This window comes from Mesocricetus auratus, unplaced genomic scaffold (assembly GCF_017639785.1).
Source record: "Mesocricetus auratus isolate SY011 unplaced genomic scaffold, BCM_Maur_2.0 Super-Scaffold_100676, whole genome shotgun sequence".
Lineage (NCBI taxonomy): Eukaryota > Metazoa > Chordata > Mammalia > Rodentia > Cricetidae > Mesocricetus > Mesocricetus auratus.
This window is the reverse complement of record NW_024429266.1, coordinates 178,532,028-178,553,857: the sequence shown is the minus strand read 5'-3', so window position 1 is coordinate 178,553,857 and position 21,830 is coordinate 178,532,028. Positions and strand designations below refer to the sequence as shown.

The 21,830-nt window shown below is 41.0% G+C and overlaps 1 protein-coding gene across 1 annotated transcript; it reads left to right on the top strand.

The window, feature by feature from the left end:
- The first annotated feature begins 1,704 nt into the window (after positions 1-1,704).
- Znf248 (zinc finger protein 248) lies at positions 1,705-20,223 on the top strand. Its single transcript, XM_013110452.3, has 6 exons — positions 1,705-1,799; positions 2,277-2,530; positions 3,318-3,358; positions 11,503-11,629; positions 11,907-11,996; positions 16,150-20,223. Exons 3-6 carry the CDS (start codon positions 3,344-3,346, stop codon positions 17,640-17,642), a joined length of 1,725 nt encoding a protein of 574 aa, XP_012965906.1. The 5' UTR covers positions 1,705-1,799; positions 2,277-2,530; positions 3,318-3,343; the 3' UTR covers positions 17,643-20,223.
- Positions 20,224-21,830: the final 1,607 nt, after the last annotated feature.

Sequence of the window (21,830 nt, the reverse complement as noted above, 5' to 3'; positions counted from 1 at the left end):
CAACAACGTCCTCCAATGAAAAGGAAAGTGGTTAGAAATTCCCTGACCCCAAGCCTTATTTTATCTCCACTCCTGTTCCTTCTCTTTCTTCCATTTCTGCACACCAGGTCCCACCAGCTTGAACTCTTAACCCTAATCTCCAGGACTGTCTCAGACTCTGATTTGGCAGGTGAGCCCCTTCCCTATCAAACTTCATCTGAGACTTCCTTTCTCTCTCTGCATCATGCCTCCTCTTCTCTTAGCCCACCTCATCACTCATCCTTGGTCTCAAAGCACCCCTCTGAGCCATATCTCTTAACTCCGACTTTCCTCCCTCATACTCCTGACCATCCAGTCTTGCCACCACTACCTTCTTTGTCTCCCTCAGCTTCTCCTCTACCTGGTCCCTCTTCCTCAGCCCCAAAGTCCTCCCCAGAACCTCCTCTTTCACCCACATCCTTGCCCATACTTTCCTTTTGTACAGGGTGCCTTGTCCCACTAACTCGTGTGTCCATGGCCTCTATTTTGTGTGTGCACCATTGGAACGATTCCAAAGTTCACTCTTTACTGACCACTCCTGTCCTAATGACCACACATACTTTGCTTAGATAACCTTGGCAAGCTTAGCTTTGCCTCTCACTCAACTGATTAGAATTACATAGCCTGCATATACTCTTCCAAAAGTGACACTTAATGAGAAGTGCATACTCCTACCTTAATATATCTCCGTGGTCCAAAGTAAACTGTAGGTTCCAGGCCTTACTGTCACCAAAGGTATAAGAGTTAGGGAAGGGTCTTATGAATTCTATTTTCATTACCCAGAAACTATCCATAGAACTCATAACTAGCTACACAAACTCACAGGCTTTTGATAATATAGGAACATAAAATTGGCATGCAATGGTTACAGTCTAGAACCATTGAACCCTAGATTTACTAACCACTGCTCAAGCTGGAGGTATGCTAAAGGAAAAACATGTTGTCTTATACCAACACATATTCACATATAAAACAAAATCTCTACAGTATCAAACATGCCAGTAATTTTTTGAAAACAAGGAACAGATAAGTGTAGATCTCACCCCTTATCAAAAGGGTTCCTTCTACAGCAGCGGGAGTCCATTATCGAAGGCTACAACTTATCAAAATACAGAGAGCAACAGAAGGTGGCGTTCCCAGCCCCAACTGATGCAACATGACCCCTTTGCCTAAGGTTCAGGCAACATTGCAGAAGACCTGGCAGAGATTTTTAGGGCCAGAGGACCTGAAGTCTGAAGTGAGACTGTGCCGTCTAGTTATTACAGGGAAGATACACTCATGAAATCTCTACATGAACAAGTCAATTCCAACACTAGTTGACATCCCGCTATAACTTTAAGCACAACTTTCCTTCTTTTGGAGTGTAAAGAATATACTGATTTAATCCCAACCCCTAGGGCTCTGACAGAATGTTGGCTCTGGACGGAAATAATAAAGATACAGAAATTGGCATGGTGTACCAGAAAGTCCCGTCCTGAGAAATGAGTCTGGCAAGGTTGTGTTTTCACTGTAAACGCCTTTAATTCTGGAAACCCTGGTTCCTAGACACTGTCAATAGCATTATTTTACAATAGAGGATGAGACAAGAGCCGACCCTTCTCCAGTCAATACTCCTTCCAACACTGGACTTAGGGACCCCACTCCCAGCACAGAAGGGCGCACCGCCCCTTCCCCTGCGCATGCGCACGTTGTATTGCTGCATTCCTGCTTCTTCCCTGGCCTGGCGTCCCTCCTGGGAAACAATTCCCGGCCTTCGGCTCCGTGCATTGCGGGAGCGGCGGGTGAGCCCTAGATGGTGGCAAGGGCGGAGGGTTCTGGGAGCTCGGGGCTATCCGGACCGCGGTCGGCAGCGAACAGGGGCCCGCGGGGAGCCCGTCTGGGGAAGTACTGGGTGCATTCGGAAGCCGGCGCTCTGCTGCCGAGATGCAGATGGTCCTGCACCTCTGCAAAGCAAACCTAGGGCCGCTAGTTCGTGTTGCGCGTGCGCCTTTTTGTGCACTGGGAGGGGACGGTGCGGGTTTTAGGGAGGGACCTTGAGGAGTTACGCATGCGTGGCATTAGAGTGACGCTGTGACGTGTGCGTTCTCTGGCTCCTGAGGCCAGATGCTGGAATGTCGGGGGGCGAGTCCTGGTCCTGAGTGAATGAATTACTGGCACAGAATAACTCACTCGAGACTTGGTTTCCTTTCTGCACAATGTGACTATTACGAATACTTGGTGCCTTTTTTTTTTTTAAGCTGCTACTACTTCTTGTACAGGGAATATCCTACGAGGGTCGCAGAGAGCCCACCCTTTTTGCGGGCTTTTGGACTGGTTCCTAGGGCGCAGTATTTGGAGTGGAAGAGGAAAGAGCCGGCCTAGATAGCCACCAAGCCGTCTGCCCCTCACACACTCGGGATCCCCGTTCTGAATTTGATACTCGCTCATTTGGTGTGTGCAATGACACAATATCCTGAAACCATGGAAGACTGTGTGCCCGCCGAAAGTCTGGGACAAGTTTAAGGAGAGAGAGGTGAGCTGGAGTTGAGCGAGATGGGTGCACATAAGCTGCACAGGGAATGCCACTTCTCTGGGATCTGATTAGGGGTGAAAGATTCACCAGCTACAGGTCCAGAATTGCTGTCACCCTCTTCCCTAAACATCCCGCGCACCCCTCCTACTTTGATGTCTATGAGGGGGCAGTCACAAAGGGAGATGCTGTGGGCCCTGCTTTTTTGGCCATAAATGTCCACTGGTCAGTGTAGGTGGCTCCTTGGGTTAATCAGTTTCAGCTTTTTTGTTTGTTTTGTTTTTACATTAAGCTTGAGAACCTAAGAAATCTTGCAAGTTTTTAGAGACACAACCATCAGATGGTTGTACATTTGTCACTTTTTGGCTAAAGTTTCTTATCAAGAGATGTCAAGCGTGTAAGCAAGCAACTTGGGACACATTTTGAAAATTTTATCTTGCTTCAGAAACCCGCATCCGTTTTCTCGAATTATCTGACTTCAAGGGAATAATGGTGTCAGATAAACAATACGTCCCGATTTCTTCCCTTCTCCTTTGATTATCAGCCTGAACAAATCCATGCCATTTCTCCCTTTAGATTTTTATTTGGTGAATTAAAAAGATCTTCTCATCTTTTTAATTTTTCTGTAAGTTAGGTGATACTAAGAAACAAGTGCTAGTATCCAAATGTAAGTGAGAAGTATCTAAACTCGACATATGTTAGGGGCACACTCGAAGTGGACACCTGCGTGGACCTGCAGGTGAATCCAGGCCTGCGATCTCTCCTGATGCTGTTTTTCCTTTTCCCTCAGCTCTTCCCTCCTCCACTCAGCAGAAAATGAACAAGTCCCAGGTGAGTTTTTGCTTTTTTTCATTCCCATTTTGTTTTGAGAATTTATTTTTTTTAAAGAAAAAGTAAAAATAGGCAAAATTTTACAGCCACAGTAAAAATTTGAATTCGGATAGTTGGTGGAATTAGATGGAGGTCAGTGTAACGTTTCCTGTAGCCATCTCCTGTTAAGTGTGTGTGTCGGGGCTCGGTCCCAAAACTGAGGCTGGAGTAGACTGCTCTGGGACTCCTGTTTTGTCCAGGAACAAATGCTAATGGAGGCCGAAGGATCGCCATCCCGTGTATGCTCAGTGCAGCTCTCCTGGATGTCTGTCCAGCTCATTTGAGCTTCTAGGTAAATGTGCATGCAGTCAGCTTATGTTTATACATCTCTTGTTTACATTCAACTTGAAAAACAAGGCCTTGTCCCCTTACCACCACTCACCTGGGTCAATCCTACAAAGGGCCACCAAGTCATCTGCAAGGCCAGCCAGGGAAGAGTCTTGTCTTTGACTTTCTTGGCTGCCAGCAGCATTTGGTAGTTTTTTATTTATTTTTATTTTTTTGGTTTTTACAGACAGGGTTTCTCTGTATTGTTTTGGAGGCTGTCGGTCCAGCCCGGCCTCGAACTCACAGAGATCCGCCTGCCTCTGCCTCCCAAGTGCTGGGATGCATTTGGTAGTTTTGTCAATGGCCTGTTTAAATTTTTTTATTTAAAGATGTCTTTCACACAATGTGTTTCTATTCTATTCTTTCCCCTTCCTCAGCTCCTTCTAGATTCTCCCCATCCAACTTCATGTTCTTTCTCTCCTGCCCTCCAGATTTAAGAAAAGTGCTGAAAAACAAAAATCAAAAAAGACAAGCTAAAACACACATGCATGCATGCACAGAGACTATTTTGAAAGTGCTCTCTGTTGTTTGGGACACCATGCTCTCATTCCTGACTGGTTTCCCACCAACCCTTATGAAGGCATCTTTTCTTTTTGCTCCAGACATTGCTTTCATCCTTGACCGTCCCCCTGCTCTTTTTTCAGCAGCCCCCCCTGAGTTTTTAAGGCAGGGTCTTACTGTGTAGTCCAGATAGGCCATTAACTCATGTCCTGCCTCTGTTATCCTAATGCTGGGATGATGTAGACCACAAACCCAGCTGGATTGTGAACTTCTACAGTCAGATGCTTCACCACTGAGCTGCGCCCTCCGAATTCTGAATTTCTAGTGAGCTCACAGCAAAGCCTGTTCTGCCATTCAGGGACCACATTTTGCATGGCAAGCCTATACACTGTGTTTACCATTCATTTTCACTTCACAGTATCTCTCTCAGGACGATTTTTTTCTAGTTCCATCCATTTTCCTGCAAATTTCATGGTTTTGTTTGTTTGTTTTTTTAGCAGCTGAGTAATACTCTTGTGTAACTGTACATTTTCTTTTTCCATTCTTCTGTTGAGGGACATTTAGGTTGTTTCCAGTTTCTGGCTATTATGAATAGAGCAGCAGTGAACATGGTTGAGCAAGTGTTCTTGAGGTAGGATGAAGTATCATTTGGGTATATGCCCAAGAGTGGTATATTAGGATTCTCTAGAGTGTCATTTCAACATTGCCAGACTTTTCACGTGTCCTGTTTTGTTGTTTAACATGCTTGCTGCTGTGGCGTTATTGTATATTATGTTGGATTTCATGTAGGTCATTTCTTTTGCATTGATGGTGTACTTTGAGTATGTTCACCATTTCTTCCTCTCTATCCTCCTGGCCTCTTCTGATCTCCTTCCATTCCCTAGTCTCCCTTCTGCTTTTATGTCATATCATGTCACATATATAAGTGTGGCATTATCCAGTAGTCTGTGTATGTTAAGCTGAGTACAGCCAATAAAAGTTCCTACCAAATGAACAAAAGACATCATCTAAAGAAAATCTAAGATCCATTAGTGAGAGAAAACTGGTATTTTTCTTCTGAGTCTGGTTTATTATAGTGATCTGATGTTGCACCCATTTTTCAGCAAACAACATAATTTCATCCTCTTTTAAGGTTGAATAAAGTTTCACTGTGCGTATGTAATTTTCTTCATGTATTCATCTGTTGATGGACACCTAGACTGTAATCTATAACTTGGCTCCTTTGATAATACTACAGTACATATAAATGTGGAAATATTTCTGTGGTCTCTCGACTTAAAGCCTGTATTAGTTTCCTCTCTGTTTGTGATAAAACCATGACAAAAGGCCATTTGTGGAGGAGCCTGTTTGTTTGTTTGTTTGTTTGTCCCAATCATATTCGATCAATGAAGTTGGTCAAAGTAGGAACTCAAAGCAGCACAGTAACCTGGAAGCAGGAACCAAAGCAGAGACTAGGGAGGAAGACTGGTTACTGTCTTATTCTCCATGGCTTACTCAGCCGCCTTTGTATACACCCCAAGACCACCTGCCAAGGGGTGACATGGACCACAGTGGACTGTGCCCTCCTTCATCAATCACTAATCAAGAAGACTTCCCCCCAAGGCTTGCCTATAGGCCAGTCTGATGGGAGTATTTTCTCAATTGAGATTTCCTATATCTAGATGACCCTAGCTGTGCCAAGTTGAAAAAAATCCTAACCAACATAGAGCACTTTGCGTATGTACTCAGAAATAGTATAGCTGGGTCAGTATTAGATCTATTTTTAGTTGTATTTTAAACAAATATTTCCCGTGTGTGTGTGTGTGTGTGTGTGTGTGTGTGTGTGTGTTGTGTGTGTGTGTGATGTATGTGTATGTATGTGTACAGGTGCTCATGAGTTAACAGTGGGAGTGTGGAGGTCAGAGGACAACCTTGGGTACCAGCCTTCATCCTCCACCTTGTTTGAAATAGAGTCCCTTTTGTTCCAGCTGGCCCTTGAGCTTTCAGGAATTCTGTCTCTGCCTCCTGTCTCACTGAAGGAGTTACAGACATATACTACCATGCCTGGCCTTTACATGGTTTCATGGGATTTGAACTCAGGTCCTCATGCTTGTCAGCATTTTATCCGTGGAGCCGCTTCTCCAGTCTCTTGACTTAGCCTCTTGAGGAGCTCCCTTACTGATGCCCATCAAGGCTGGTCTAAGTGACTTTGCTGCCAGCAGTGTGTAAGGGCACTCTGCCTACCATTTGTCGCTCTTTATTCTATGAATGATAGCCAGTCAGATGGACTCACTTAACATAGCACTAGGGAAATTTCCAGGAATCCATAAAAATGACTCCCAACAAAGAATCTAAGCAAAAGTGGAAAGGGTACTATAAGTGTCCTTCCCCCATTATGAGATTGATGACTACATTAAATGCCATCATAGAACCTTCATGCAGTAGCTAATTGAAGCAGATAGAAAGATCCACACCTAAGCACTGGGCCAAACTCCTGGAGTCCAGTTGTAGAGAGGGAGTAGTGATAATCTGAGCAAAGAGGTTAATAATAACTCTTAATGGTCCTAATTCTACAATAAAGAGACACAGGCTTGTAGTTTGGATTAGAAAACAGTATTCATCTTTTTGACACTTTGAAGAAACACATCTCACCATCAACAATAGACTCTACCTTAGAGTGAAAGGATGACAAAGCTGTTTCTAGTAAACAGAGCCAAGAAACAGTTAGCACCAGTGTTCCAATACCCAACAAAATAGACTTCAAACCAAAGCTAGTTAGAAGAGTTAATGAGGCTTCATACTCATTAGAGGAACAACCCACTAAGAAGACTTTATAATTCTTAACAAATATATACCGAACACAAGCGGACCAATTTATAAAAAGAATACTATCAGATTTAATACCACAGATTTACCCCAATACAGTAATAATGAGTGACTTTAATACTCCACTCTCATCAATGGATGAGTGAGCTGGACAAAAACTAAACAAACATTAGAGTTAAATAACATATCAAATAGATCTCTCAGGGTTCTAAAGAACATTCCACCAAAACAGCACATATAATTCTCTTCAAAGTCAACCACACATTAAAACACAGAGCAGGATTAGCAGATATAAGAAAATCAAAAAAGGCATCTGAATTCTATCTGACCACAATGGAATGGACTATATAGCAACAAAGATAGAAAATGCTGACTAGTTAGTTTTATGTCAACTTGACACAAGCTATCATCATCTGTCAGGAAGGAACCTCAGTTGAGAAAATGCTTCCACAAGATCTGACTGGAGGCAATTTTCTTAATTAATGATTAAAAGGGGGAGGGTCCAGCCCATTGTGGGTAGTCCCATCCCTTAGCTGGTGGTCCTGGGTTCTATAAGAAAACAGGCTGAGGAAGCCATGGGGAAGCAACACCCCTTCACTGCCTCTATGTCAACTCTTGCCTCCAGGTTTCAGCCCTGTTTGACTTTAATGACTTCATTCCATTGTAGACTATGGTGTTTTGGTTGGTCATGTTGTTTCATCATAACAATAGTAGCATTAACTAGGACAGAAAGAAAGGGAAACATACAAACTCACAGAGATTAAACAACATACTATTTTATGATAATATTGTCAAGGAAGAAATATGGAAAAATTAAAATCTGAAAATTCAATGAAAATGAAAACAACACACTAAAATCTATGGAACACAGTGGGGGTAATCCTAAAAACAAAGTTTATAGCTCTTCGTGTCGTCATCATTAAATTGGAGAGATGTAAATAACTTGATGATGGATCTACAAACCTTGAAAAAATAAGAATAAACAACTTCCCAAAACACTAGAAAGGAAGAGGTAATTGTAACCAGGGCTGAAATTAATAAAATAGAAACAAAAATACAAACAAACAGAAAATAAAGAGTTGATTCTTTGAAAAAGAATTAAACAAATTAAACTCCCGCTCCAAAAGAAAAGACTCAATATAAAAGTAAAGTATAGATGAAAGGGGAGAGATGAAAACATTCTGAGGAATTTGAGAGATTCATCAAGAATATACTTTAAAAACTTATACTCCACTAAACTTGAAATTCTAAAAGAAGTGAATGAATTTTTAAATGTGTATGATCCACTAAAGTTAAATCAAAATGAGGTAAATAATAATAGACCCTAAAAACCAATGGGGTGGAAGTAAGCTCTCCCACTGAAAACAGATCGGTTCAGAGCTGAGTTATCACAGATTTTCAAAGAAGAAAATTAATGTCAAATTATTCCATAATAAGAAAGGACGAAACACTTCCAATTATTGTTATTTTGAAATAAGTTTTCACTATGTCATCCTTGCCTTGCTGAAATTTTCTATGTAGACCAGACTGACCTCAAACTCAACAGAGACCCACCTGCTTCTGCTTCCAAGTTCTGGGATTAAAGGTGTACACCACCATGCTTTGCCCAAATTCTTTTTGTGAAGCCAGTATTGTTGTGATAACAAAACCAGGCAAAGACCCAACAAAGAAAAGTATAGGGCCAGTCTGGTGTGCACAGACACAAGAGAGTTTTCAATAACAAACTTACAAACCAAATTCAAGAACATTTTAAGAAGATTGTCTACCGTGATCAAGTTGGCTTCTTCTCAGTGATAGAGAGATGGCTCAATGTATATAAATCAATAAATATAATTTACTACATAAATAGTTTCAAGGACAGAAACCACATGGTCATCTCATTAGGTGCAGAAAAAGCCTTTGATAAAATCCAACATTGTTTGATGAGAAAAGTCCTGGAGAATCTAAGGGACACACCCTAACATAAAGACCAGAGCCATCACCATGCTAAGTGGGAGAAAATTGAAGCATTTCTGCTCATGTCAGGTTTAAGACAAAGATGTCCACTTATCCACTCCTGTCTAACATAGTACTTGAAGTCTTGCCTAGAGCAGGAAGACAACAGGAGACAAAAGGAATACAAGTAGGAAAAGACAAACTCAAAAGTACCAATATTTGCAGATGATACAATTCTATACATAAAAGACCCTAAAACTCCATCAGAAGTCCCCTCAAGCTAATTTAACAGCCAAGTAGCAGGGTACAACATAGCACACAAAGAGTCATAGCCTTCTTATATGACAACGATGATCGCATGGAGGAACGATCCCATTCACAGTAACATCAAAAAACTTTTTAAAAGGATAAATCCAACTAAGGAATTGAAAGATCTGTACAATGAAAACGTTAAGATACTGAAGAAAGAAATTAGTGAAGATGCAGGAAGGTGGGAAAACCTTGCATCTTCATGTACTCATAGTGTTAATATTGTGAAACTGGTCGTCTGACTTAAAGCAATTTACAGATTCAGTGCAGTCCCCATTAAAAGTGTCAACACAATTCTTCACAGAAATTGAAAAAAATACTTTCAAAATTCATACGGAAAAACAGATCAGGACAGCCCACACCGCCCCCCCCCAGACAATAAAATACACCACTGGAGGAACCACCATCTGTGGGTTAAAGTTATAATATAGAGCTGTAGTAATAAAGGTCACATAACAGTGTCTTTAAAATTGACATATTTATCAATGGAATGGAATTGAGGACCCAGGTAAAACCCCATAAACTCGGAGCCATGTGAATTTTGAAAAAGAGACCCAAAATGGGACTGATCAAGATCCCCTGAATCTGGGTGTCAGTGAGGAGGCCTAGGTAATCTATTGAGCCTTGGGCAGCAGATCAGTACCCATCCCAAGTATACACACGGACTTTGGACTCCCATAGAACAATGTGAGGTGCACTCTCACCCTGAACTCTTGGGGAAGGGTCTAGGCCCTGCCCTATATGAAATGACAGACTATGGACACCCCCATGGAGAGCCTCACCCTCCCTGGGGGAATGAGGGGATAACGGGGGGGTGGGGGGAGGGCACGGGAGGAGGGGAGGGAAAGGGAGAGGGACCTGGAACTGACTTGTGAAGCAACCTTGTTTCTTATCTAAATTTAAACTGGAAAATAAAATAAAAAATATATATATAAAAAAGAAAAAGAGACCCAAAATATACATTGGAGAAGGCAGCATCTTCAACAAGCACTGGTCTAACTGAAGAACTGCTTGTCTAAGAGAGAAGCAACATCCTCCCCTCTTGCTTCTAATAAAACTCCAAAATAAAAAACGGATACAGGACCTCAACATAAGACTTGATGCCCAGAATCTGTTAGAGGAAAAAGGTAAACACTTTTCAGCTAGCAGGCACAGGTGCCGACTTTCTGAATAGTGCCCTGATAGCATAGTCAAACAAAACCTGATAAATGGGACCTCATGCAACTATACAGCAGAAGACTTCATCATTCAAGAGATGTTGCGGCCTGCAGTATCTGTCCCTAGTCCTGCCTTAGGGATTGTTCGCAGTTCAGTCACCATTCAGGGGTGAATACCCTGAAAATAGAGCAATCACCACCTCTGAGTACCAGCTTTAGAGAATATAGGGGTAATAATAGTGCTTTGTGTACCTACATGTACTCATTTGTGAGAATGAATGGGAAGAAAACCAGAAAGAGAATAGAAAACTGTTCAGAAGTTGATGCTCTTTGGCCTGCTATCATAACCCTTTCCTGCAACACAAACATTTCATACTCTTCATTTATCTGCTGAATTCTCCAGCCTTTTCATTATTTTTTCTGCATTTCATGTTTTATTGACCATATTAGCCACACTTTATTTTAAAGTTTGTATTTAATCATTTCAATAACCGAGTCACCATGGGTCTGCTTATGTTGCTTATTTTACTTCTTGTTTACTATTGGTTCACATACCATGAAACTATTTTCTGTGTTTAATAAAACTGCTGTGCTTAAAAAAAAATCCATGAGCCTCTAGAAAATGATCTCCTCAAGCAGAGAGGCTTGATCCTGTGCTGTGGGTGTTAGACTGCAGGGCAAGCACTTTATCAGTCATGGACTTTTTCTAGTGGGAGCCTATCCATTGTTTACCCATGACATTATTTATTTAACAATTTCAAATTTTGCTTCCTAATAAAAAGTGAAATGTACTCCTAGGTATATATCCTTACCAGATCACATAGGCATTTTGAAAATAGGAACTATGTTTGTGCTTGTCTCAGCAGTGTTCATAGCAACTAAAACACTCCTAGACCTTTAGCTGAATCTCAATTTGTACAAGATATTTTTCTTTTATGCTACATAATGTAGCAAAGGGGCTTGGTATCCTGCTTATTATTTTTCAACGAACTCTAAAGAAACTCATTCTGTTAAATCTTCTCTGTATTGACCAGTCCTAATGACTTCATTCAGAAAAATATTTTGTTACAGGAGCAAGTGTCATTCAAGGATGTGTGTGTGGATTTCACCAAGGAAGAGTGGTATTTGCTGGACCCTGCTCAGAAAGTGCTTTACAGAGATGTGATCCTGGAGAACTATAGCAACTTTGTCTCAGTAGGTAAGGGTTTTTCCAGTGGCTACCAGTCACACACATTTCCAAAGGTTGGGAGGAAATGTTTGTAATTTCCACTTTGAGGCTTAAGAGTCTTAAAGCTTAAGGGTCTGAAATATCTAATCCATTTTTGCTCTGACAATGGTGTATTCTCACCTCTCTGTAGAATGCTGAGGACCTTCTGAACCATAGCTCAAGCTGTACCTTTCTTTTCCTTCATTTTTTTTTCAATTCATAAAGCTAAGCTGTTGAGCACACATACTGTGTTATTTTGTCTTAACAGGGTATTGTGTTACTAAGCCAGATGTGATTTTCAAGATAGAGCAAGGAGAAGATCCCTGGATACCAGAAAATGGATTCCAGTGCCACCCAGGTACAGTAGTGAGTTCACTGGCAAGGGAAAGTCACTTTGTGTCATTGGGTAAGGTAGGTTACTGCCTTAGGGTTTCTATTGCTTTGAAGAGACACTATGACCACAGCAACTCTTATAAAGGAAAACTTGGTGGTAGCTTTTGTTCAGTGATTTAGTCCATCATCATCATGGTGAGAAGCATGGTGGCATGCAAGCAGACATTGTGCTGGAGAGGGAGCTGAGAGTCCTACATCTGGATTCGCAGGCAGCAGGAAGAGACAACTATTAGGCCTGGCTTGAGCTTCCGAAACTTCCAAGCCCACTCCCTAGAGACACACTTCCTCTAACAAGGCCATATCTTCTAATCCCTCTCAAATAGTGACACTCCTTAGTAACCAAGCATTCAACTCCATGAGTCTTTGGGGGCCATTCCTATTCAAACCACCACAACTACCTTTAGTACATTTTTTTCAGAAATGACCAAGAACAGCTTTCCACATCCTGTTGCCTTAATGATGCCTCCATCCATCTCTTATTCATAAACACTTTTTCTTTTGCTTGGACATTTTGGAGTGTTTAATTTTTAGCTATATATCCAAAGTCAGTTGGCTTCATCTTAGATTTTTTTCTTGGTTAATTTCTCTGTCTTTACAAATTATGCACCTTCTCTCTATTTTCTTTGGACACTTTTCATTAGCTAGCATATACCCATTTACTTCCATATATTCCATTTAACGGATGCAGTGGTGAGCATTCGCTGTGCTACAGTCATGTTCTAGGTAATTAAAAGAGTAATATACCAGATGTTGTAGAATATGTACTACAGTGAAGAGCAAAATAATGTAGATACAATTGTTTCTTTTCATATATACTTGAGTACATACGTCTTTGTATACAGTGTCAGTTGGTGGTAAGTGGTAAGTATGATAAAGAGAGTTCACACAGGGTAAGGGCAACTAAAGCATGACGATGCGTGCTATTTGGCAGAGGATAGAGAAAACTTTAAATGAGTCCTGTGTTATATATAATACTTTGTGGGAGTAAGAATAAACTATGTGTACTGAAAGCATTCTAGACAGAGAGAACTTGAAGTGCCAGGTCTCTAGGACAGTTTTGTTCTGTTTGAACAATCGTGGAGAGACCATTGTGGCTGGGAAGTAAGATATATGGGCAAGACTGGTGGAATGATATGAGTAGTATCCCCATGGTTCATGGAAGATGCAGTAATTTTATCTTGAGGGATGCAAGAAATCCTGCTTTGAGTTCATGTAGATCAGACTGAATCTACAGACTTATTTTCAGCTTGAGAGGATTTGTCTGGTTTGTGCAGTAGTTGTGGTGGTGTGTTCAGTGGGTGGACATGAGCTAGGAGGGGCACCAGCTAAAAAACTCCTGTGTACTCCAAGACCATCTCAGAGGCCCTGAGAAGTGCTGGGTTCCTACAGATATCTTGAAGATAGAGCCACGGAGATTGCTGTTGAATGAAGAGTACAAGAAGAGTCAAACATGGCTTGAATTATCTTGGAGTTATCCAAGAATGGAATGTCTAGCTGAGGCTGGAACTAAATATATCTATTTTCCCCTTTTAAAAAAAAGATTTATTTATTAATGTGCAGGCTCTATCTGCCAGAAAAGGGCACCAAATCTCATTATAGACAGTTGTGAGCCCCCATGTGGTTGCTGGAATTGAACTCAGGATCTTTGAAAGAGTAGCTGGTGCTCTTAACTGCTGAGCCTTCTCTCCAGCCCTAGATGTATCTATTTGAAGGTGTCAGTTTTTGATGGTATTATGTATGTGGTTAGATGAAATCTAAAGTCAAGATAGATCTCTTTTTTAAACCAGACAATACTTTTGGTATGGTCCTGACTGCTGCTGCTGCTCTTCTCTCTTTCTCTGTCCTCATGCCCCTCTTGCCTCCACCCCATCCCTATTGCTTTTTCTACTGTTTCCCCTTAAAAAACATAAAAGAGAGTTTCAGTTGTAAGGAAGCTCCTCATGCCATAGTTTTCTAGTTCCTTTTCTAGGGCATGGTTTTATGTCAGCTAGAGCAATCATGGGATGATACATTTTCATAAAGTTATTATATCCATCCAGTAGAGAAGATGAAGAAGGAAAACCTAAGCTATACAAAATCTGATTCCATTTTTGAGAAATCAAGTACAGTCCAACCTCACCATCTTGCTGGTTCTTCTGAGTGGCAGCCATGGGTTCCCTGTACTTCATCTGTTCAACTCTTACTGGCTTCATCTCACTCTACTATTTTTCTTTCAAAAGCACCTGCACCTGTTCATAACGATACTTCTCACTGAGCACAGGAAAAAGCAGTCTGTGTTGTCTTTGTTCTTTCCCAGGTGTAATCCCTGCTGTGGTTTGTTTCTTTCTCTTCTTTCCCTTCCCTTCTCTCTCTCCCTCCCCCTCCCTCCCTCCCTCCCTCCTTCCCTCCCTCCCTGTCCCCCCCCCCCTCTCTCTCTCTCTCTCTCTCTCCCTTTCCTTTTCAAGACAGGGTTTCTCTGAATTGGTTTGGAGCCTGTCCTGGAACTCGCTTTGTAGACCAGGCTGGCCTCGAACTCCCAGAGATCCGCCTGCCTCTGCCTCCCGAGTGCTGGGATTAAAGGTGTGCGCCACCAACGCCCGGCTCTTTATTATTTTTCATCACTTTTCAACTACAGTAGCATTTTATTGAAAGCTGCGTAGGTTCTAAGAGAACCAGGACTGAAATGAGCTTAGCTGGGGAGGACCATGGCTGGTGATGAGCAGTTACATGTCTGCTGTGGCGCTAGCAGTGCAGAGTTTGTTTTTCATCCCTCCATGCAGATTCTTAATGAGTGTATTGAATGTTGATTTAAACATTTAATGGGAGTCAGTTGATGAAGTTTGATTTATTTGCTTATTTTGTTTTGAATTATTTTTGCTAGGACTATAACTTTAGTTGTTGGTCTTTAGGACAGTAGAGTGACCCATAGGTTTTTAAATATTGAGCATATGATTAATGTTCTTGCATTGAGTACCAACAGTTTAGGACAGCCAAGATTTTTATGATAAAGTGTACTAAAAGTTTCAGTAACAGATACAGAAATATGATGGTTAGGGGTCCCACATGTAAATAAAACACATGTGATGTTAGATGTTATATGTAAATGAAAACCTGGAAGTAAAGAGAGGCTTAAACACCCAGTATAGAAAACTAACGAGGGTTTCAGAGCAACCAGGGTGTGAAAAGATGGCATCTGGGGCAGAATACAAGATGTGCTTGGCATAAGCCGTGTTTGGGCTCTGCCAGATCTGCTTCTTCCTTTGGTGCGTTTCTCAGTGTCCTGTGTGTTTAGAAATATTCAACTGCTCCTTCGTGAGTGTTCTGTTCCTTGGATAACAACTCAGATAACCTCCACCTGCTAGTGCTGCAGCGTGTTTGGAGTTCATTCCACCTTTTCTAGCATGCTTTCCTACAGCATTGCAGAAAGCTATTCCTGTAAATAAAGGTAGAGAAAAGAACCTCTAGACCCTGGGCTTGCATACTGTCCTTTCACCTGAAGAAGCGGGCGTTTCCAGAACTCTAACGCGTGTATCACGTATACTGCAGAAGAGCATGGCGTCTGATGGGGACCTCCTCTAGTGCTGTGTGTGAGGCATGAGGCTCGCTGTGTCTTGTTCCCACCTGGTGCAGTTCACCCTCTGAAAACCCCTTGACTACTAATCTTTGCTGCCAATGTGCTGGTTTTCATTGGTTGTTGGGCTCACCTTACCATTTTGAATATTGTGACTTCTGAATTAGCCGCTCTAATTTCCTATACATTTTATTTTTCTCCATCATTTTGTGTCTACTTTTGAGGTCTATATTTATAATGTTTTAAATATTATAACCAGTTTCCCATCCCTACTTTTACACCTGCATATTTTTTTTCTCCTCAAACTAGGATGCTAAAGGAAATATGTTGGATTCAGTTTGGATCAGGAAACTGAATCTAAAATACAGGAATTAACCACAGAGCCGAGAATTTCTGTAGAAGTCCCCACAACCGTTAGAAACGTGTTCAGGGGCTTTCACTGCCCAAGGCCCTCCTCTTTCTGTGGAGGCCTTTTTCTCCGTTTCGTCACCCCTAGTAAAACCTTTCTTAGCAGGAAGACGAGTATTAAGATTCATAGGGTGTGGTGATCTGTTTTTCTCATTTGCAGAAAGGAAATGGAAAGCAGATGACCTGTTAGAGAGCAGCCAGGAAAACCAAGATGGACACTTTTGGCCGTTCGTGCTCACCAACAAGGTCATACGTGTAGAGAGTGGTGGTAACACAAGAGAACCTTCCAGTCTAGAAATGGACCCTGCTTCAACAAGTTTTCTCAAAATATGTGACTCGTGTGAAATGAACTTAAAGAATATTTCAGGTGTAATTATTAGTAAAAAGAACTATTCCAGAAAGAAGCTTAATGAGTTTAATATAGGTGAGAAACTACTCCCTAATAGTAGACATGGGAAAATTCCTCTAGGAGCAAAATCATGTAAATATAATGAGCAAAGGGATGGCCTCAGCCTTTGCCAGGACCTCACTCAGGTGGTTTCTTATCAGCCTCTGGAGTATAATGAAAACGGACAAGACATCCATGAGGAAGTGGCCCTTTGTGCGAGCCAGCACTCTCAGCTGGGGGAGATGCTCTATAAACACTCTGGATGTGGAAGAACTTTCATTGACAGTTTGAAGCTCAGTGTGTCTCAGAAAACCCATTTGCACATGGAGCCACATGAATGCAGTATTTGTAGAAAGTCTTTTTATGTGGATTTGCAGTTTGGACAGCAGAGAGCTCTTTCAGGAAACAGTCCTTATGAGCATAATGAATATGAGAAAATCTTCTGTGATGGTTCAGCTTTCATTGTTCATCAGGAAGCTTACACAAGAAAGATTGCCCAAGAGTATAAAGTGAGTAGCAAACCTTGGGGAAAGTCAGCTGTCTTTAAACACCAGATAGTACAGATGGGGGCGAAACCCTATGAATATCATGAGAACGGGAAGTTTTTCAGCAAGAAATCACATCCCACCCAGTCTCGAAGAGCTCACTTGGGGGAGAAAACCTTTGAATGTGGTGAGTGTGGCAAATTGTTTTGGGAGAAATCAAACCTTACCCAGCACCAGAGAACACACACAGGAGAGAAACCATATGAATGTACCGAGTGTGGGAAAGCCTTTTGCCAGAAACCACACCTTACCAACCACCAGCGAACACATACAGGAGAAAAACCCTATGAATGCAAGCAGTGTGGGAAAACATTCTGCGTCAAATCAAACCTTACTGAACATCAAAGAACACACACAGGGGAGAAACCCTATGAATGTAATGCATGTAGGAAATCCTTCTGCCACAGGTCAGCCCTCACTGTCCACCAGAGAACACATACAGGGGAGAAACCGTTTATATGCAGTGAATGTGGGAAGTCATTCTGCGTGAAGTCAAACCTGATTGTACATCAAAGAACTCACACCGGAGAGAAACCCTACAAATGTAATGAATGTGGGAAAACGTTCTGTGAAAAATCAGCTCTTACTAAACACCAGAGAACTCACACGGGGGAGAAACCCTACGAGTGTAATGTGTGTGGGAAGACCTTCAGTCAGCGGTCAGTGCTCACCAAGCACCAGAGAATTCACACAAGGATGAAGGCCCTTGCAGCATCCTGAATGTTCACCTTATGCCTGTCAAGTTGGTTGTACAGTTTTAAAAATGAGCTTAGAGACTGCCAAAGAATGCCACAGAGTACTAGAAAATGCCATTTTGTGGAAATACATGAGAGCTTTCAAGAAAATAAAAACTTTAATTAGAAAGATTGTATTGAAGGGAAATCATTCATATAAACAACATGGTAAAAAAAAGTCTATAGAGTTTAAATTGTGTAATGTCTTCCAAATGTGTTTCAAAATTGTATTTTAAATATAATGGATAATATTAATTTTTCTTGTATTCATGGAACCTAAAAGTGAGTGACAATAGCGCTAAACATATATGTAAAGAACATTTGATGTTTTTAGACCTCGTATGAGTATGCTAATGTAATATTAATGTAATTTAGGAAGTCCTTGATTTATGTATTGGAACCCAATAAGGATGTGAGGAAAAAAAAAACATGAACTCCTAATGTAATACCATTATGGTATACTTTCCATGCTAAATACCACCAGTGTCTTTTTAGGTTGATAAGATTATGTATGTTTATGAACATATGTGTGAATATGGGCCTTTATGTATGTATATGTAAATATATTTATATGCATGTACCTATATTTCACGTGGAAATTCTTGCCTTGCGTTGGGCGCCACATGTGGACCAAATTTCTGTCCCACCTGGTCCTGCTTTCATTTAGTCCCAAATAAACACACAAAGGCTTTTATTAATTATAAACTCTTTGGAAAATGGCTTAGGCTTCTTACTGGCTAGCTCTCTCTTAATTATTAACACATTTCTATTAATCTATGTATCTCCATGTGGTTCTTGGTTTGCCGGAGAATGCCCAAGCCTCTTGCTTCCTTAGCAGCTACATGATGTCTGTTCCTCAACTCACTCCCTGCGTTCCTCTTCCCAGCCGTCTCCTAGTCCGGAAGCCCAGCCTATACTTCCTGCCTGATTACATCCTGCCTGTCCATTGTCCGAAACAACTTTATTCATCAACCAGTAAGAGAAACATATTCACAGCATGCAGAAGGGCATCTCCCATAACCTATACTCAAATGGTGATGTCATAAAGGCAGCTCACACCAACTTAAAAGTGCTGATAATTGTAAAATTTCAGGAATTTTGTGAATCAATTGTTTAAAATTACATGAAGTTACAATTAAATTATATCGAGAGCAAAGGAAATAAATAGCACTCATCATTCCTTTTATTTTGCTCTTTCACTGTTAGCCGTTGCTGCGTACCATTGATCTACATTCTGAGAGTGCTGTAGAGTTGGATCCTGTTGCATATCTCTTCCAGACTCCACCACAGGCCATCCTAACTCTCACCTTGGTAGTAGCCTGGCCTTAGAGTGTTTACACTGTGGAACTGACAATCCATGTGTCAGGGTATTGATTTTCTTAGAGAAGCTGTGTGTATATGAACTGTATGGCAGATATAAAGTATAAATCACCCATTTTTCTTTCTGTTCCTAAAAGGAATAAATGGCTGTAGCTATCATTACCAAACTGCCTCTATAGTAAAGAAGCCAAAAGATGGTTTGACCCTTTTAATTTCCTCAGAATTATCCAGTTCTAAACACTACGTGTAATTCTCTTGACAGGTTGGCCAGTACGTGTTTGTTTCACATGATATTATTTCACTCACACACAAAACATTATCACATACTTTTCACTATTCTGGACCATGAATAATATGGCCATTATTACCAAACTACCCATTTGGTGAAGAAACCAAACTATATTTCTGAGGGTTTTTCTTAGCTACCTCTGTGTCAATCATATAAATGCTGTTAATAAAAATGATATTTACATGACTTAGCATGTGTTGCAAATGGTAACACTGCACTCTGAAAACTAAATATGGTAGTGTATAATAAAATGTTCATTTTATACCCTTGGTATTTCATTGTGTATCTATTTAGGCATGATTGCATGTAACCATAGTTCTGTGTCTTTCTGTAACTATATACCTGCATAGTGTCTCTACCTCCTTTGTTTTATTCTCAATACCTATTGGAAACACATTGATCATTAGTTTAAGAGATGCTGGTCACCTTCTTTGCTGCATTGAGTTTTATCTCTTTTCTTCCCTTCCCTAGATTGTTTGGGGAATAAGTCCAGATTTGTCAAAGCAAATCATGGCAACTCCATTCTGACAATTATGTTGAAGTTAGAGAATGCTATGTAATACTGGAATTGATTTTAGTTGTGAAGTTGTCATAACAGAAGACAACATAAGAGACCACAACTTTTGGAATTCATGTTGCAGGAATTTTGTCATCAGTGTGTTAGCCAATGATAAGGAGCGACTTGGCCCTAAGGGCAGAGTTTTCAGTAGAGGGTATGTGATCCGAATACCCCAATAAAGGGCGGGGTGAAGGATGCTCTCTTGGGTGTAGGCAAGCTGACAGCGAGCCATGGGAGCACGTGTGGCTGGCAGCTTAGTTCTCATTCCCTTTTGGAATGAACAACAGCAGAAACAGTGACAGTGTATCAGCTGGACTGGTAGCAGCAGCAGCTTCGTTCTGCCCTGTCCGTGTGGTACTTGATTCTGATTTGTCTGTTAATAAAATGAATGTGACCCCATTTGGCTTCCTTCATTAGATGCGATTATTTATACCTGTGTATGATGCTGACATATAGTCTGTGGGCTGAAAGGGCAATGACCTGAAGATGACAGTGCACACAGTGCAAAAGGGTGACTCGGGTATGATGTTTATCCCTCTACACTACCTTCTTCTAGGACTTTCTATTATTTTCACCAACACCTATTATTTGCTTATTATTAGGGCATTCCAGCTAATGACAGGTCACTTTTCCAAGTGCTAACATTCCATGCAGTGGTTTGTGGAAAAAATCCTCTTAATAGTTTGATGTAGGGATGGATGCCTTTTTGAGTCACAGTTCTTTCTGGTGGAAAATAGAATGCCTCAAATAAAAATATTTTAATGATAAACTAACACTACTAATGTGGTCTATGAACAAGGGATGTTGAAACACACAGAGACTAGTGCCTACAGGTAGCCATTTTCATTCTGACAAAGATGTAAATTGGGCCGGGCGGTGGTGGCGCCTTTAATCCCAGCACTCGGGAAGCAGAGGCAGGTGGATCTCTGTGAGTTCAAGGCTGGGCTGGACCGACAGCCTCCAAAACAATACAGAGAAACCCTGCCTCGTAAAACCAAAAAAAAAAAAAAAAAGTAAATTGGATTAGCATATGCCAGTTCAAGCTGATGTCATTGGGGAGAAACTGTCACTACCAAATTACAGCACCAAATTACTAGTTCCATATTTTAAAGAACCTAACAAATGCAACTTCAGGTGAGTCCAGAGAAGGTGGAGGGAGAGTCTAGGCAGCAAAAACGTAGACTAAGCAGCTTAGTGACTTTCATTTCTGAAAATTCCTATACTCTTAGTATTAGAAATAAACTTACTGTACTAATTGAAAGAATTATTTTCTCTTGTGTTGCCCTTTCATATGAGGAAAATTCAAAATTTGAAAATGAGTTCTATAGCAGGTATGCCTATCTTTTGACATATTTGAAGCAGACATTATGTTAAAGTACCTTATTTACAATATCTCTGCAATGCTCCTCATTACATGTTTTGTGAAGCAAGCCCCTTTGCATTTCCCCTATAAATCAGTGATATATCTCTGCACTTTTTAACTAATTCACCCTTTTTCTTTTTGGTTAGCTATGGCATCATCATGTTCTCAGATACAATGTGTTGTTGCTATTGCTTTTCTATGTTCAATGTAACTTTTCAACATCTTTGTCCTTGTTTGCTTTCTGTTGCTGTGATAAAACACTAAGACAAGAAGCGTTTTGGGTAGGAAAGCGTTTATTTGGCTCACATTCCAATTACAGTTCAAGGGAAGTCAGATCAGGAAGTTGAGGCAGGCATTAAAGCAGAGGCCATAGAGGAAAAAATGCTGATTACTAGCTTGCTCTCCATGGCTTTCTCAGCATGCTTTCTTATACACATACCCCTGGGCCATATAACTAGGGTTGGCATCACTCCCACATCAATCATTAACCCAGAAAATGCCCCCACAGACTCCCCTACAGTTTGATGGAGGCATTTTCTCAGTTGAAGTTCTCTCTTCCCAGATTACTCTAGCTTTTATCAAGTTGGCCAACCCCCCACCCCCAAATAATTAGCATATTAGTTATAGATTCTGTTGTAATTTA

Bases quoted from the DNA above. Each gene is read 5' to 3' on its own strand.
- Znf248 (XM_013110452.3), top strand. The intron at 11,630-11,906 runs GTAAGGGTTTTT...TTGTCTTAACAG, and splicing joins TAGCAACTTTGTCTCAGTAG to GGTATTGTGTTACTAAGCCA. The intron at 11,997-16,149 runs GTACAGTAGTGA...TCTCATTTGCAG, and splicing joins TGGATTCCAGTGCCACCCAG to AAAGGAAATGGAAAGCAGAT.